The sequence below is a fragment of the Podarcis melisellensis genome (assembly GCF_964234715.1).
Source record: "Podarcis melisellensis genome assembly, chromosome: 10".
NCBI classification, from domain to species: Eukaryota; Metazoa; Chordata; class Lepidosauria; order Squamata; family Lacertidae; genus Podarcis; species Podarcis melisellensis.
This window is the reverse complement of record NC_138542.1, coordinates 51,449,395-51,467,526: the sequence shown is the minus strand read 5'-3', so window position 1 is coordinate 51,467,526 and position 18,132 is coordinate 51,449,395. Positions and strand designations below refer to the sequence as shown.

Sequence of the window (18,132 nt, the reverse complement as noted above, 5' to 3'; positions counted from 1 at the left end):
TATGGGAAAACTGTGTTCTGTAAAATCTTCACTGGCCTAGAATCTCATTAGAAGCAGCTGGTGTACAATTGCAGTCTGCAAATGCATTCTTGGGGCTCAGGTTGCGGTTAATTGTCTTAAATAAATTCCACTTTCTTATCAAATCACTCTGATTGGCTGGCAGGAATTCAGTCTTGAGCTAAAGAACAGTGGTTTGGTCAATCTAAATTTAATCATTTCAGCATTAGAGATTGTGGAGTAGTCAGTGGAACTGACTTTACTTGGAGAGCATGCCACAGCTCGTGCTAATTCTGATACTGCATGGTACACTCTGCTTAGGACAATCTGTCCCCTAGCATAGTCTACAAAATTCATGAATATCTACATGCATATATAAATATATACCATGGGGGGGGGGGGAGAGAGAGAGCCAGCTCCTAACAGGTATCCATGTTTTCAATTCAGTCATTCAGGAAACAGTGTTTCTATCACGGCCAACTGCCATAATCACAGACTGATGTTTATCAGCTTTTCCCATTAGAACTGTCATTTTCCCTCCCCCCCAATATGGGAAAAAAATCATAGTAGCCAAGATTCCTTCATGTTCCTGGCACTTAAATGGAGCCAAAGTATTAATTCAAAAAAGGTTTCCAAACAGGGAGGGGTTGCTGCAAAGCCAGACTTTGAATTCCCTTACCTTCGAGGAAATGACTGTTTCCACTACTTACAAAAAACATGATGAAATTTACTCATTCAGTATGAATCCTGCACTCCCGTCAAGTATTTGGGCTCAGTGTAAACTGACATTGCTCCTTTAATTCAGTTTGCACCAGCTAAGAAACTGGATCTTTTTATATTGACTCACAGACTAGCAAGCATAGCTGAATTATTGACAAGCGTGTACAATGTTGATGAAACCAAAGATTTGTCTATGGAGGGCACGGTTCTAAACAAATAAAACAATACTTATAAACACACAGTCAGAGCCCGGTTGATTTCCTTACCAGGTTGATACATTTATCTTGCTTCCCCTTTCATTTTCCAACATCCCATTGTTTTAATTAAATCTGCATTTTTGTCTTCTGTGGTTATTTAGGAGAGAGAGGTGGTAACTTGGTCAGTTGTTTAATTTAGGAAAAGATTATCATCCTTTGCCTTTGCATCCTTGGGCTTGCTAGCTTCCTAAGTGCCCATTGTATGTTATTGTAAATAACACTTTCAAGGTGCTGTGAGAACTTGTGGGAAACTGTTTAGAACAAAAAAAGGGGGGGGCAGTTTGCTGTGGTAAATTCTTGCTGACTTCAAGTTAATAAGAAGTGTAGGAGTGCATCATAACATAGGCAGCAGTCATTTTCCACTATTAAAATTGAGATTAGGAAGATACTCATACCACAGGATTTTGCAAAGTTTAGTATTTGTATTCCGGTTCCTGGTAATGTGGAGACTTCCCTTGCATGTAAGCTGGCACTTCCTACAATTATAGAAGAACAATGACATACCCTGATGTCATTGTGCAGTGTAGGAGTGTGTCTGCAAGTGAAAGCTCAACAGCAGCAGCGGCAAAGGGCTAGAAAACTTCATTTCCAGAGAAGGTGATAAGAGTCACGCTCTTTCCACCACCTCACAAAAGATAAACTGAAAACTAAATCCTTTGCACGCACCACTTGCAAGTTTGATTTTAAATATTTTCATTTGATATTAAACATTTTCATTTGATACTAAATGTTTTCATTTACATATCTGCTTCAACTAATAGGTTAATTCTATCCTAAACATTTCTAATATGCTTTGAAAATAACTGGATAAACTGTATCATTTAAAACAAGTGATCAGGGTTAAATCTTTTACAAAGACAAAAGCAGCGCTATTAACTTGCAAAACGGTGCATTTCTAGTCTCCTAGAAATGTACACTTGCAAATGTTTTCGGAAATGAGGTCTTCCAGATTTACTCAACTGCACATCAATAATTTACAATCCCAGATGTGTTTCCTTGCCAACAAATATTGTTTAGTGAAACAGCAGGGAGGGGAAAGTCCCTGCGATTAATACAGAAACCACAAAAGCAAGATCTAAGCCTACAGTATCAAGGCTGATAGTGGAAGCTTGTTTGATATCAAACGCAGCAGACATGCCTCAGCGGTATGAGAAGATGGAAAGAAGAAGAAAATGAAGCGCCATTTGAGAAAATCCAAATTCTGTCACTGTAATGGGCTCAGTATGACTTTTCAGAAGCAGTTAGTTCAAGTTCAGTTGTTCTTCACCATCAGTTCTTTTATATATATTTCACTGGCATTGCTGTGAGCCACTGATCTCACAGATGACAAACGAGCACGTGCTTAGGACTGTGCTGTTAACTATAAATCCCCCAATTACGTTATATGTCAGGAGCAAAGAATACACCAGGTGTTCATAAACACGCATCAAGGCTAAAGCGTGTATGACATGTAAAGAACTTTCAATTCTTTATTTATATCTCATCTTCTCTTCCGCAAAAGTCAAAGTGGTTTATGTGGGGTTTCCTGGTGGTCCCCCTATCTAGGCACCAACCAAACCCAGATCTGCTTTGTGTCACCAAGGTCACTGCTTTTCAGACCATGCCATGGGAAATTTGGTACCGATATAAGAAAGGCTTGTATCATATGATTAAACACCATTTGAGTTTTAAATAGCTGAAGGTGAAACTTGGGAACAGCACTAATTTCCCAGAACAGCATCACACATCTTGTATTATAGCCATATTTTTTTCCTGGCAGAAAGCATGAAAAGGTCATTCCCATGCTTTCGCTAAGGATTTTTGACATAGTTATGACATCACCGAAAGCAAATCTGAAAGCTATCATTGTGCCTGGAGTTCCAATGAAGTCCTAATGAAGGACATGTGCTTTGCTTGAGTTTATTTTGTTACAGGGTTTGCTTATTTGTTAGATGTGATCAAAAGGATGTTCAGAGTGCTCTAGAGGATGCACTTGAACCTTGAAGACCAAAAACATTTTTATATTCCCAGCAGCCAGCAAAAATACCACCTGTAAAGTCAATTGTATTCTAGGGCGATTCTCCTGTTTCTCCTGTTAATTGCTGTTACTCATCTTGAAGTGAAAGAGACCATACCCTTAACTCCCAGTAATATAAAAATGTAATGATGAAGTAGTCAGGGAAAAAATATTCTCTGCTTCTTACTTTTGCAGACACTGAATGAGTTTAGAAATAGCTCCTGGGATTTTTTTAAAAAAAGTTTTCAGACAATACACAGAGAACAGAAATGACCTTTACCTTAATATTACAGTTGTCGTCAAGAAGAATATTTTCCAGTTTTAGATCCCTATGGACAACACCATTCTGAAACAAGAAAGTAAGGGAAAGAAGGTGAGGAGGGACAGAAAGGAGAATAGCAAGCCACCGGGGTGGTCTTTGCATTTACACTTCAGTCATAACACTTGCAGTCTAGTAACTAGTGACAGGAGATGTATTAGTCACTTGCTGTGTGGTTAAGGGAAGAATGACTGGAATCTATCCTCCCACAAAGCCTGTAAAGCAGCAGGGGAACTCTTTTCGGAACTCAATTCCAACCCCAGTTCTTCCCTCTTCATTCTTCTCAGGCACCAGAAAACAATATATCTCAATCATGTAAGTTAGTCCATACAGAAAGTCTAGTTCTTCCAGCTTCTGGCTTTTAGGCAGGGCGAGTTATATCCCTAAAAGTGTGCTCTGGCTTTCAAATATTAATGTCTCAATTTATTCCCACATCACAGTTTTTAAAGAGTGTTAAAACACTCAGAAATCTGCTGTGGATTTTAAGTTGTCGTGTGGGATTGCAAGAACCTCCCCACTTTAAAAACAAACTCAATTAAGGTAGTTAAAAGGAAACAAATGGAAATTTACAAAATAAGTTAATCCTTTGCTCACCTTGTGGCAGTAATGCACAGCAGAAACAATTTGCCGGAAGAAGTGTCTTGTCTCCCGTTCATTCAGCCTTCGTCTCTCACTGATATAATCATACAATTCCCCTTTGCTTGCATATTCCATGATGATCACAATTTTATCTTTGTTCTCAAACACTACAGATAAAAAAAACAACTGCATTTTTAATTTTTTAGATTTAAGCATTGAACACACAAAATACACATAATCAGCCTTGAAAAGGGAGGGAGCATTGCTCTTCTCTGCTGAATTCCCATCTGCTTCAGACCAGTTCCTTCCATGTTGCTACCCTGGGGTGCCTTTCACTGCCCTTTGAACCTGGGTTTGGCAATAAGGGTTGCTTTGCACTGATTTTGCTAGAAAAATAGTGCTGTATTGTGGCAGCTGGAACTTCTGCGCATGCACTCTCCCTCACACAAATCACACACACTTTCTTCAATCAATTATCCTTTTACCTGGGAGAGAGGAAGCAAGAAAACAATGTAGACCCAGTTACCAGGAAGACTGAAGAAACTGATTGTTATTTATCCAAGGCAACGATGCATTGGTTCCAGAAGGGTTAGAGGAATATAGTGAACTATCCGTATAATATTTAATGTACTTCCAGTGTTTGAACGTGGTCTGGTACAGTCAAGTGCCGGGATTTCCAACTGAGAGCAGCAAATGAGTTATTTAACATAGGTCAACTACAAATTCAAACTACCCCATCTTTACTTGGTCATGCTGTTGCAACAGGGGAAAAACCTAAGTAGTACAAGCACAGGCATGTAGTCCATACAGGCAAGACATTGATTGATTGCTGATGCATTCCTAGAGCGGAAAAAGGCAAATTTCAAAATAATGGGTTTTTGTGGGTAATGCATAACACTTGAAAGGTACTTTGTGGAAGATCACATAATAACTGGGAATAATTAAAGACATTTCTTGAAAAGAACCTTTCATTTCTGAGTTTTTATAATCTGGCTTTTACTGTTTTCTGCAGCTCCCGTTTTATTTATATGTGACTGATTATGACGTTTCTTTGTTGGTGTACTAGCTTAAATTTATGTTAGCCACTCCAACAGACTTTTGTCTGAAGGGGGGGGGTATAAATTCCCCATATAAATAAGCAATCTCAGACAGTCTTACTCTGATCCATTTTGAATTGCTTTAGCTGCCATAGAATACTTTTTCTTCTCTGTTCTCAATTCATCGGGTACATGGGAAACATTGTTCCATGGCAAAAAGACTGTTTACTTCTTCAAAGATTTCTTATTGATTCATACAATATACAGAGACATCTCCTTGAACCAAGGTTGCACTGGGCAGTTCTTCCATGCTAAATGTAATAATCCTAAAGTGATAGAATTAGTGATACAACCAGTGCACAGCTTCATGGCAACTGCAGGAAGGCTCAGCCAAGGAACATTTAAAGGATGTGAAACAAAAAGTTCTCAACAATGAGCCTGTAGCTTCATGGGCTTGGGCATATGTCTCTTCACACTTGTAGAAGACAAAGGATTGCAGTTTTTTTCTGCCCCATTACAATGTTCAGTAAAATTGTGTGTGTGTGTGTGTGTGTGCGCGCGCGCACGCGCACGCATCACGAAGCAGACAGATAAACACTGGCTGCTGACTAGAGGATTGTCTAACAGCTTGTGAAGCACTGATTCATTACAGTGATTACATCCTCATTAACAATGAACTTTGGAAGCTATATGAGGTGGCTAAAGACGGATTAGACTGCAACATCAAAATTGATAGGCTAAAGTAATTTTACCACCCTACTCCAGTCCTTACTGATAAAAATGACTAAGGCACAGTTTTTAACAAAATTGCAAAAGCACAGAAAAAGTATATCACCTTCTAGCTCTAGAACACCACGTTAGCCACAATCTAGTCACTATAAAAGGGACGCAGGTGGCACTGTGGGTTAAACCACAGAGCCGAGGACTTGCCGATCAGAAGGTCGGTGGTTCGAATCCCCGTGACGGGGTGAGCTCCCGTTGCTCGGTCCTTGCTCCTGCCAACCTAGCAGTTCGAAAGCACGTCAAAGTGCAAGTAGATAAATAGGTACCACTCTGGCGGGAAGGTAAACGGCATTTCCGTGCGCTGCTCTGGTTCACCAGAAGTGGCTTAGTCATGCTGGCCACGTGACCTGGAAGCTGTACACCGGCTCCCTCGGCCAATAAAGCGAGATGAGCGCCGCAACCCCAGAGTTGGCCACGACTGGACCTAATGGTCAGGGGTCCCTTTACCTTTACTTTAGTCACTATACAGTACAGTAGTTGAGCTGACATTAACAGAACACACTAAATGGATTGGGGCCACACGCTGAAATCTTTGTTGCCACTGAAGTTTACATTCTTTTTATTTTACTGGAGTGAATTAATTATTCCAAGATGCAAATGCTCCAATACTATATAAGAATATACTAGGCACTGCACATATATGCAGATACTATCTACGTTGACTGACAACAGCATTCCAAGATTTCTGGCAGAGCTGGCCCTGCTACCTGAAATACTTTAATTAGTGCTACCCCTGATTTAACTTATTTTTTTCAAGATGCAAAGCAAGTGTTGTGTCACACAGCTATAGTCTCTCCTCAACAGATCTAGAAGTACCTAGAGAAGGGCTTTCATCATGCTAAACATTTGTTCCATAAAATATGAGATATCACTGCAATGCTCCTATAATGCTATACTGTAATTTATAACACTACACTGAGAGATGTTCTGGTATTCTCCTAACACTTACATGCATTTGTTTAGACACAGTATTATTTATTCCAAATAATTATGAGATAAATAAATGCTATGCCCTTTCAAGACCTAATATTTAAGCTGATGATAGACTAATTGCTTCAGTATAACTATTTGGAATGCTTATTTCCCTCTATATTTTTACTACATTTGATTTATGACCTGCCATTCTAATGCAGGTAATTTGAAAGCTGGGACAGTTTCTAAAGTAGTTCTGTACAGTTGCTGCCACCACCTTGCTCACAGAAACAAATTTAATGAGGAACGGCTGCTTGGCTTTCTCCCGCTTTTTTGTTTGCTAAAATGGAAATGCTAGACAAAGAAAAACTACCCTAAACCATTCCACAACTGGGAGTCAGCAACTATGATGCACAGCATGTTATTCAGAAAAGGTACTATGAACCTGCTCACCTGAAAGAGTCTAATCACACTTTTCCCCATAGGATCCTGCAAGTTCTGACTAAAATCTCTATGAGACCCCTAGAGACTACTACTCCTCCAGGGGGTTCACTATTGGACAAGATTGCATAGGAAGGTGTGCTATTAGGTCATGTCTGGAACGTCTTCTCCCTAGAAATATGTTTTTTTCCACTGGGGCTTAAAGCAGGAACCTTCAGCTCTGTATGCAGTTTCCCTGCGGAGTGTGTATATGTACCTTTCAATGCCATGATGCTTTCCAGTAGAAAGTTAAGTCTTTATACAACTAGAAGAAAGTGTTTTATGTTCAAACAATCAATATATTAACTTCCTCCCCTTAATTCTAAGAACAAATGTGTTTGTTTATTAGGATATTGGTATGTTTTTTTATTTTTTTAAAAAAAATCATGTTTGTGACCAGGTGGTTTTGACTTGGGATTTTATTATAGGATAAAGAATGTAAAACTGGGGAAGAATTTCCATGCTCATTACCAAAGATGTGTCTGAACTGAAGTACATTTTGTAACCTCTCAATCCATTATTCTCCATCACATCTCCTTGTACTATCATAACTCCTGAATGCATTTTGTCAGCTATATTTAGAAGGCTTGAAATGATGAGTTCAGCTTCTATTCGGAGCTCCAAACTTCGAAGGAAACCTTGCTAGTACACAGACTTCTCTTCTTGTTCAGAACTTTGGAATTTCACTGCATCCAAAGAGGCATAATTTTCCTCTTAAAAACATACTTGCTCATGAAAAAGTAGAAACTCTTGTGAGGCAAGCTGAAAATAGAGTTTATAAGTGAAAAGGTAGAAACAGTATGTGTATACTGACGGGACAAGCACGGGCTAAGAAAAACAAATAAAAAAGCTATACATTATTTTGGCTACATCTTTTACACACTGGCTAGGATTTTTTTACAACTGTTTGTTTGTATATGTTTAAAATGGGAGTAAAACTATTCCCATGTCCCACTTTATTTCTGTTTCTGGAATCCTAAATTGAGAATAAAAGCTGTAGTTGTACGGTATTTTTCTAAACCGACATCCACCTTGAGGACTGAATGCTTTCCGTTTACATGTAACCCCAGGATAAGAATTTTAGTTTGTTGTTTTAAGAGAGGCAGCCAATCTCTTCACATTGGAACCATCTGAATTCTCCTCATGCCTTTGCTCTATATCAGAGCAATCTCCTAAATTAGTTCCAGTATGTTGACATTCCTTCCATCTGGTGTCTTTCCATAAAGTGGTATTTTTATTACCCTCCTTACAGCAGCAGACAGAAGTACCTTTGCAATGATACAAAGTGGTCTTTTATTAAAGGTCAGCCAAATCAGAGCAGCAAGTGAGTTGGTCTTTAATTTTAGGGACAGATGATAGAATAACCTTCTCATTCAATAAAATCATCTGAAAACTATTCAGTTTAAAGAACATTAAAAAAAATACATCTGAATAATGGAAAACCATTCATAAGATCTAAAATCAGTTGTATGCCATCTACTCAGATCTAAGTGGAAAGCGTTTCTAGGCCTTTGCTTTAAATTAAAGGTAAAGGTAAAGGGACCCCCTGACTGTTAGGTCCAGTCGTGGCAGCGCTCATCTCGCTTTATTGGCCGAGGGAGCCGGCGTACAGCTTCCGGGTCATGTGGCCAGCATGACTAAGCTGCTTCTGGCAAACCAGAGCAGCGCACGTAAACACTGTTTACCTTCCCGCCGGAGTGGTACCTATTTATCTACTTGCACTTTGTGCTTTCGAACTGCTAGGTTGGCAGGAGCTGGGACCGAACAACAGGAGCTCACCCCGTCGTGGGGATTCAAACCGCCGACCTTCTGATCAGCAAGCCCTAGGCTCTGTAGTTTAGACCACAGCGCCACCCACGTCCCTTTGCTTTAAATTACACTGACATAAAAAGTGATTAAATTGCAGGAGTATTAAGTTAAAGACACACAGACAAATATTTTCCCTGTTAACACATACTATCCAAATCCATACTATCTGTTAACACATACTATCCAAAGCATAATTTTAGGGGGGAAATGAGAATGGTCATATTTAGCCAACCAAATCATGCACAACACAGAAACACACTTTTTTGTACTAGCATGATCTTTGCCAGTTTACCCAATTATATAATCCAGTTTACTGGATTTAAGCTGGAAGCTATTAAAATTGCATTGCATGTGAAGTCCACCCCACTAAATCTGAGGATACTTGAGCTACAGTGTGGCTATTTTAAATCCTTAATTGTGGCCAGAAAGGATATACTCCTTGCTTTGAGAGTCAGAGACTGCCTCAACTAAATGCAGAATACTGTACTGGGTTGTATGGATTTTCCTGCCTCCCACCGCCCCCCCAAAAAGGCAGTTGGGAATGTTCCAGTGATTAGTTTGGCTAGTGCTGCAAATATTTTGAATTAATAATTAATGATGGATCCCATCATTACCAAGAACCTGTCTGGGTAATAGAAAAGATACCTTCTGCATTCTGTTATACTGCTTATTTCAGAGATTCCTGAAGCAAGAGAAATATGTGGATGGGGCCTAGCTCTAGGAGGCCCATGCTGGGTCACAGTGTATAACATAAAAAGTATATTTAGAAAAGAACACAAATTATTTTGTGTTAGCTGTGTGTTGTGCTAGTTCCCCCCCCCCTTTCATAGCCTGGCCTCCTTACAACAAGTGAGTATTATTTAGGTGTTAAAGTATATTGAATGCAAGGAAGTCAAGGACTATGGAGCGTGAGACTCTGGAGGTTAGTTTAGTTTATATTACTTCAATTCCTAATCACTAGCCTGTAGGAAAATCTATATTATAATCTTGGGTGTTATCAAATGTAAACAATGGAAATAATATAGTTAAAGCCAAAGGCTGAAATAAAAAGGAAGTGGGTTAGATAACTGTAGTTAGATGGTGTTGCTAACAAAGTAACAAAACCAAACAATTGGCATTTTGCATTGAATACACTGAGGGCACTGTCAAAAGTTTCCACATCTTTGCTGTTTTTATATACACATTTTAGTCAGTTAGAGAAAAGACACTTCTGCATCAAACCATGGGCATTCAGAGTGGAATAGTATATGGTTTTTCATTTTTAAGTTACAGATAGGTAGCCGTGTTGGTCTGCCATAGTCAAAACAAAAAAAATTCCTTCCAGTAGCACCTTAAAGACCAACTAAGTTAGTTCTTGGTATGAGCTTTCGTGTGCATGCACGAAAGCTCATACCAAGAACTAACTTAGTTGGTCTTTAAGGTGCTACTGGAAGGAATTTTTTTTGTTTTTTCATTTTAAAAATATAGATTGGCAATAGAAAGAATTACGTTCAACATGCCATCCCCATATAAATTAACGAGCGCGGTACTTTATACGTACGTTCCATTTATGCGAAGTAGTCTTCAGTCTGTTAAATGATCTACATCTCAGCCCCACTGAGTACCTGGACAACTGTTCCCACAGAGCAGCACCGTGTGACTTCTGCTCAATTCCCTGGCAGTATGCTGCAGGGTCCCGCCATGTTGCCCCCATTGTTATTTGACATCTAAGCCACTGGGTATGGTAATCATAGAGTTTGGAGATCAGTGATATCAGTCACTGCATTCTAGGGAGGACTACCCTTGAAGATGGTAAAGAAACTGCAGCTAGTCTAGAATGCCACCCCAGGGTATGAAGGAGTCCTACAGTGCAGAGCCATCTTACACTGGCTTTACATTATCTGCACTGGCTGCCTATGTTACCATGCCCAATTTAAGTTGTTAGTATTAACATCCCACTTCTGACACATCCTTTTGGGACGCGGGTGGCGCTGTGGGTAAAAGCCTCAGCGCCTAGGGCTTGCCGATCGAAAGGTCGGCGGTTCGAATCCCCGCGGCGGGGTGCGCTCCCGTTGCTCGGTCCCAGTGCCTGCCAACCTAGCAGTTCGAAAGCACCCTCGGGTGCAAGTAGATAAATAGGGACCGCTTTCTAGCGGGAAGGTAAACGGTGTTTCCGTGTGCGGCTCTGGCTCGCCAGAGCAGCGATGTCATGCTGGCCACGTGACCCGGAAGTGTCTTCGGACAGCGCTGGCCCTTGGCCTCTTGAGTGAGATGGGCGCACAACCCCAGAGTCTGGCAAGACTGGCCCGTACGGGCAGGGGTACCTTTACCTTTACCTATTAACATACCAAGCCCTGAAGAACTTAGGACCTAGGTATTTAACGGAGTGCCTCTCCCCATATCAACCTGCTCTGGGGGGAAAGGGGGGGGTGCTTCTTGCAGTCCCATTTGTTGCATTTTGCATGCTGTATTGGGACCAAAGACAGGGCATTTTTTATTATCATGCCCAGACTCTGGAATGTGCTCCCTGAGAATGAATGGCAACACCATTGAGGGACTTCCATTGCCTAATCAACACGTTTCTTTTCATTCAGCACTTTGGAGATTCTGGCTGGCTTGCTCTGGCGGTTGTAATTGCTTGCATTGCAGTATTGTTATTTTATGGCTTTTAGTTGTATTTTGTTTCAATGGTTGGTGTTGTTGGTATTATCATATTATGAACTGCTTTGGGAACATCTTAGCAAAAAGTTGTCAATAAGCTTTAGAAATGAAATAAATTAAATCCCAACAATTTCAATGTGTTAATTAGTATCCCAGCTTTCTTCCAGTGTGGATCCCAAGACAATGTACATAGAGCTCCTAGGCAGACATTGCTTATTCTTCTCCAGGCATTGATCTGAGCCAGACTAGCTTAAACTCTAGCAAGGTTGCTGCACCAAATGGTTTCAGACCATGCTTTGAGACTTACAAATTACTTCCAGATTTGGTCTTTGCCAAATCTGGCTTACACTCTTGCATTTACTCTTTTGCTAAAAGCATAAAAATTCAGATACAAAATTATGGGGGTATGCATTTCTGGCAATTTGGTTTTACATCTTCCTGTGCCAATAGAATACTGGATCTTGTATGGCTGATTACACTGGTACCAAATCCAGCAAAGTGTGGTTTATTCATCATGTGAACGTAGGAGCAGGCTCACAATAACGGGAATATTTATCAATCCACTACAAGGCCAGGACTTTACATTTGAATTCATTTCTGCTGTACTATTTAGCACATATTAGCTTCTTTAAACATTTATTTTTCACACAGCCATCATACAATGGACCTAAGAAGGACATTTCCAGGGCTGAAAGGATTCTAACTGCTAGTATGGCTGTGTAGGGATAAGGAACTTCAGGCTACATTTGTTTTCAGGTTTTAAACTTATATAAAGTGCTGCCAGATGGGACATGTTCCTGAGGTTAGCATATCCACAGAATAATGTTTCTGCTCAAAAAAAGTTAACTCTTGAACATAGGGATTTCAGGGGGTAAAAGAGCTTTGCTTTTTAAGTTAAAATTTATGTTCTGAAAATCAGAACACTTCTGGAAAAGTCAGCTTAATCTATTCAGTCCTTAAAAAATTACTTGAAAGAACTTCCCTCCCAGCTGCAGTCAAAAGGCTGCCAATTAGAGTCCTGTGGAGAGGATGAAATTTCTCCTGATTCCGAACTGCGGATCTGCCTCTTGCAGATAATCCAGGAGATAAATTCATTCTGATCAAGTTACAAAAGGAATTCTGAAACAAGAAAGCCTGTTTACATACATGTGGATTTTGGCCACCATTGAAAACGGGTGGTTTGTATTGACATTGAGTTGACAAATGCAGAGGTTAATCACCTTTAGCCAAACAAGGTCAAAAGGGTACCCAAACATGGATCCTGTTTAAGGAAAGCAAGTGTCTGGAATCTTTATATAAAAACCTTACAGCAAAAAATAGTGCTCACACCAGGAAGTCTCGATACATCCATTAACCAGTAGTCTTCAATGTTTCCAGACGCAGAACCAACCTCCAACCTATCCCATGCTGGGAGTTGAAGTCCAGTAGTACCTGAAGGGCCATAGATTCTTCATCTCCGCCCAATGCCTTCTAAAACAAGGGTGGGGAACCTTTGGCCTTCCAGATGTTAATGGGTCCTGTCTCCCATCATCCCTGGCCATTGTTCATACAGTTTAGGACTGATGGGAATGGGAGTCAAACAGCTGGAGGGTCAGTTTCTCCATTCCTGATGCAAGGGTTACATAAAAGCTCTCTTTAGAATAAACTACAGTGGTGCCTCGCTAGACGAAATTAATCCGTTCCGCGATTCTCTTCGTCTAGCGGTTTTTTCGTCTTGCGAAGCAAGCCCATTGACAGCTTAGCAGATTAGTGCTAGAGCTGTCAAGCGGCTTCCAGCGATCAGCTGTTAAGCGGCTTATCAGCGGAACAGCTGATAAGCGGCTTAGCGGCTTAGGAAAAGGGCAAAAAAAGCAAAAAAAAACCCGCCGGGGGACGCAAGATTTTTCGTCTTGTGAAGCAACCCCATAGGGAAATTCGTTTTGCGAAGCGCCTCCAAAACGGAAAAACCCTTTCGTCTAGCGGGTTTTTCGTCTTGCGAGGTGTTCGTCTTGTGGGGCACCACTGTACTGGCTGATGAATCAATGCAAAAAGATTATAGTATTGCTTCAAATGTTTAAAGGAAATAATGCTGCTTAAGAATTCAAGAGGAGCTGAGGCTGCTATATTTTGAAAATAATGAAATATATGACAAAACTCACTCACTGTGTAAGAAGAAAGCTGTACTTCCGTACAGCTGTACAACCATATTTTCTGCTCCTGGACTAATAATTAAGGTGGTGAGGAAAGGGTTTCTTCGACATGTGTTGTTTTATTTTTCCTTATATTTACAGCCATTTCCTATGTTGTTATGCACATCACTGAAATCAGTAAGATTGGCCATGCCCAACTCTGCATAGGTTCAGATTGTTCAGTAGTTTAATTGCACGGGAGAGACACACAGTTGCAGTGCTGTGCGTGTGTATGTGTGTGTGTGTGTGTGTTTGGGTAGTTCCAGTCTACATTCAGAAAAATGTGCTCCATTTGCAACCCTTGTGCTGGCGCAGAAGTCCTCCCTTTCCCTGTTTAGAAATCCTATTAAGATTTTATTTAATAAAAAAGTCAGATATTCATCTCCTTTCAACTAACAGAACAAGTATTTGAACAACTCAATATGTGATGCTGCAACATGATTCCAAGCAATTCCTTGTTTAAATTATTGGCATCAGCTGTCAGAATAGGGTTTCCATTAAGGCTGTATGAGTTTTAACTGATTTACTTAATAGGTAAAGTTTTAATTGCAGGTTAAAATATGCCCCTTTCCCATTATTCATCAGTGTGGCTGAGTCACAAAAGTATACCTCCACAGAGGCCCAAAGACATGCCAATTCCCTCCTTAGTGCACCACATTTGATTAAAGAGAAACTTCATGGTGGCCTTTCTTCTCAATCTGCATCTAAAACTAGCAGATTATTTCACACTTAATGGTATTTCTGGTCAGCAATGAATAACAGTTTTTCTTTATTAAATACTAGCAACCGCAGACTTGCTCAAGTCTAAGACATCAAAAAATCAATGCAGTTCTGAGAAGTTCAGTCTGCTATTTTGATTCAAAAGGATGCTCAGCTTAGATGAAAACTTGTTCTGTGATCTCAAGAAACATTAGGAAAATTTTGGTTACAATATCATAATCACCATCATATATTCATCATCATTTATGAAATTTGTACACCACCCTTCATCTGATGTTCACGAGGCAGTTTACAACATAAACACAAACTAAAAACTCAAAATGCATAACAATAATCCAGAGTGAGATCACCTCATTTATTTATGGGATAGTGAATACGTAACCAGTGCCAGGTTTTGCATCACAGTTCATCTGCCAGCTATATAGTGACAAGATGCTTCCATGACAACTACCTATTACACTTTTGCCAGAGTAACCTGACAAAATGGAAATGCAACAGTAATGGAATGGAATGCTTTTGAATGGAACGTCCTGGTGGTGGAGCTGGGAAAAAGATCCTATTAACCTAGCCCCCCACCTCCTCAGGTAGAGAAGCAAAATGAGCACTTGATTTTCTTCCTACAGGTTCCCAAACACCATAACGACTGGTATATATCGACCATATCAACACAGTGGAATGGAAAAGATTTTTTACTACATTATTATTTGTGTACAATGAACTTTTATGATATTAAACAAATAAGCACATTTTCTTACAAGTAGGTAGGGAAAAAGGTTATAGAGAACCCCTGATGTAAAAGGATTTAAGAAATTTAGAACTGAATGAGTAAATGGTACAGATGATGAAAAGAATACCAGTCACTAACCTTCATATATAGTGATGATATGAGGATGGCTGAGAGATGACATGATCTCAATCTCCCGTCTGATGTGAACCATATCTTGTTCATCCTTAATTTTGTCCTTACGGATGGATTTTATTGCAACCTATAAATTCAGGAAATTGAGTATTACTCTTGGAACAAAGCAGATGAAAGTAATCCATTAGGAGACCCCAGAAAATGAATACAGATGTTAGATGCTGGCAAAATATGGAATGAGCAAAATAAAGTTTACAATACATGCCCACAACCCTTTCCTTTTGTATCATGACAAATACAACCCATGTTTTAAGAGCTAGTAGTACTGGATCTTTATTTGCATAGCCATTCATTTCTACAGACTGCATTTTCAAAACACATGCAGAGTAAGTGTACTCATGGTCCAAATTAAGTTAGTGTTAGAAGATAACGGGGACAAATTTAGGCCAAGCTAACTCTTGGTGTAAACTTATCAACCTAAGTGTGTTAGAAGTGCTAAGAGCACATTATGATTTGCAGTGTATTAACTCTAAATGATGATAAATGCAGAATAAAAAGTGAACATGAGACACTTTAAAATTAATTGTGCATTTTAACCAATGGGGAACTTTATTCTGTCTACAAGAGTGGGCGATTGCAATGCCATTTGTGAAAATGCCCTAAGTTGGCTCCCAGTATGTTTCCAAGCACAATTCAAGGTGTTGGTGTTGACCTTTAAAGCCCTGAACGGCCTTGGCCCAATTTACCTGAAGGAGCGTCTCCACCCCCATTGTTCTGCCCGGATGCTGAGGTCCAGCGCCAAGGGCTTTCTGACGGTTCCCTCACTGCAAGAAGCAAAGCTACAGGGAACCAGGCAAAGGGCCTTCTCGGTAGTGGCGCCTGCCCTGTGGAACACCCTCCCATCAGATGTCAAAGACATCTGAAGGCAGCCCTGTTCAGGGAAGTTTTTAATATGTGACATTTTAGTGTATTTTTGGTCTTTGTTGGAAGCCGCCCAGAGTGGCTGGGGAAACCCAGCCAGATGGGTGGGGTACAAATAATAAATAATAAGTTGTTGTTGTTGTCAGAAATAATGGTTTATAGAACAGTTACAGCATTTGATGAAATTGTTTTATTACCTGTTTTGCTCCTAGGTTATTCAAAGCTATTGCCCTTTTCAAAACTGGCAATTAGTTTGCACAATACAGCTGAGTGGTAAGTGTTGGTCTGGAAAACCAACAAGATCTATTAAGGAAGATGAGCATGTATATCTATTGTCGGCTATCTTTAGAAACTACAACTGGTGCAAGATATTGTGATCAGGGTGCCGACAACAACACATATTTAGAGCAAACCACTACTTTATAACCCTTGCCTCTTGGTTTATCTTGGACCCAATTCAAAGTGCTGGTTAACATATTTAAAATCTCCAGTTCCCACACTCTCCAAAATGCTCTTCACCTTAATTTCTCTTTGGATTTCTGAATTTGATTCATCCAGTTGTATTACTGAAGTAGAACTGGTATATCAGGAATTATTCATAGTTTGGTTTATCACAAGAAAAATCTTGGTGCACATAACATTCAAATTGCTTTTTAAAAGTATGTAACAAGTACAAGAGAACAAGTGCTGTTGTGTACATTGATTAAATACCACAAACATTAATGTGATTGTACATACAACTGTATTAATATTATTTTGTGATATTTATTAACACGTGTTCCTGCACTGAGCAGGGTGTTGGACCAGACAGCTGACATGTTCCCCTCCAGCCATATGGCTGCATCAGTAAAATACTGCATCAGTAAAATACTGCATGAAAAGAATATTAATGTAGTCTTGCATACAATCACATAAAAAATGTCCCGTCCCGTCCCTCCACAATGCTTTATCCAAGTGTACAAGCACATCTGTAACGCAGAATGGAGAAAAATGCAAGAGAACTAGAAGCTGGGGTAGACTTTGCATGCTCCAATTCCAAAATTAAGCTTGGACATTTTTCAAATTAAACCAGAATCAAGGAGGCGTGGCCCAGCAGGAGGAATGAACTACAGGAACAACAAAGGATAGGAAAAATCCTATATTCCTAATTACTGTACAGTGAAGCCTGGGTGCCTTGGAAATGTGTGTCCCTGGTTCTTACCCTGTCTCTATCATCACTCCCTCCCTCACTGTGAAAATTCAGACTGAAAGCTCCTTGTGGCAGGACCCTTATTTGCATAACATCTTGTACAGTGATTATGCAGCGTAAGTAAAAATACAATAGCAATATGACCTACCAACTCAAGATCAATTTCCATCATAATCTTCTGCCCTTAACAAGCAACTCTCCCCCAAGCTAAAATAATTCTTTGCACTTATGATTCCAGAATGAACTGGAAAAAATTCTAGATGCCATCATCGCTCTTTGAACCCTACATTTCATGTTCTCTGCATCACTTATGCAATCATTCAGTAGCCATATCCTTCCTGCATCCTTCCTAAATCATGGGAGTAGATGTCTTTCCAAAAGGAACTGTGGGAACAGAGGAAACAATAGCCAAATTTGAATCACAAATTCACAGTCTAAAAGCCACATGGGACTGTGTGTTCCCAGTGAAAGACAAGCTACAGAGATCAAATCAGGCAATATGATGGAACATGACCCATCCACATAGAGTATGAATGCTAGCAGGCATCCATCCCTATATGAAGTCCTTGCGTGTCTGATTTGCTTTAAATTGTAAAACGTTAAAATACAAAGATGTTATCTTTTTAAGACTGAAAAGACTTTGGAGAAGCCTCACTATATCTTATAAGTCCAGCCTTCTATTTGGTCATGGAAATCATCCTATTACAAATATTTGTTTTGTTTACTACATTTCTATACGGTTTAAT

The 18,132-nt window shown here is 39.8% G+C and overlaps 1 protein-coding gene across 1 annotated transcript in view; it reads right to left on the bottom strand.

Moving 5' to 3' along the window:
• Positions 1–18,132, bottom strand: part of NUAK1 (NUAK family kinase 1) — a 49,008-nt gene that overhangs the window by 9,350 nt on the left and 21,526 nt on the right. The window contains exons 2-4 of the mRNA XM_081928257.1: positions 15,283–15,403; positions 3,884–4,035; positions 3,251–3,316 (exon numbers count right to left, since the gene is read on the bottom strand). Coding sequence (XP_081784383.1) covers positions 3,251–3,316; positions 3,884–4,035; positions 15,283–15,403 — 339 coding nt within the window. The remainder of the gene's footprint in view (positions 1–3,250; positions 3,317–3,883; positions 4,036–15,282; positions 15,404–18,132) is intronic.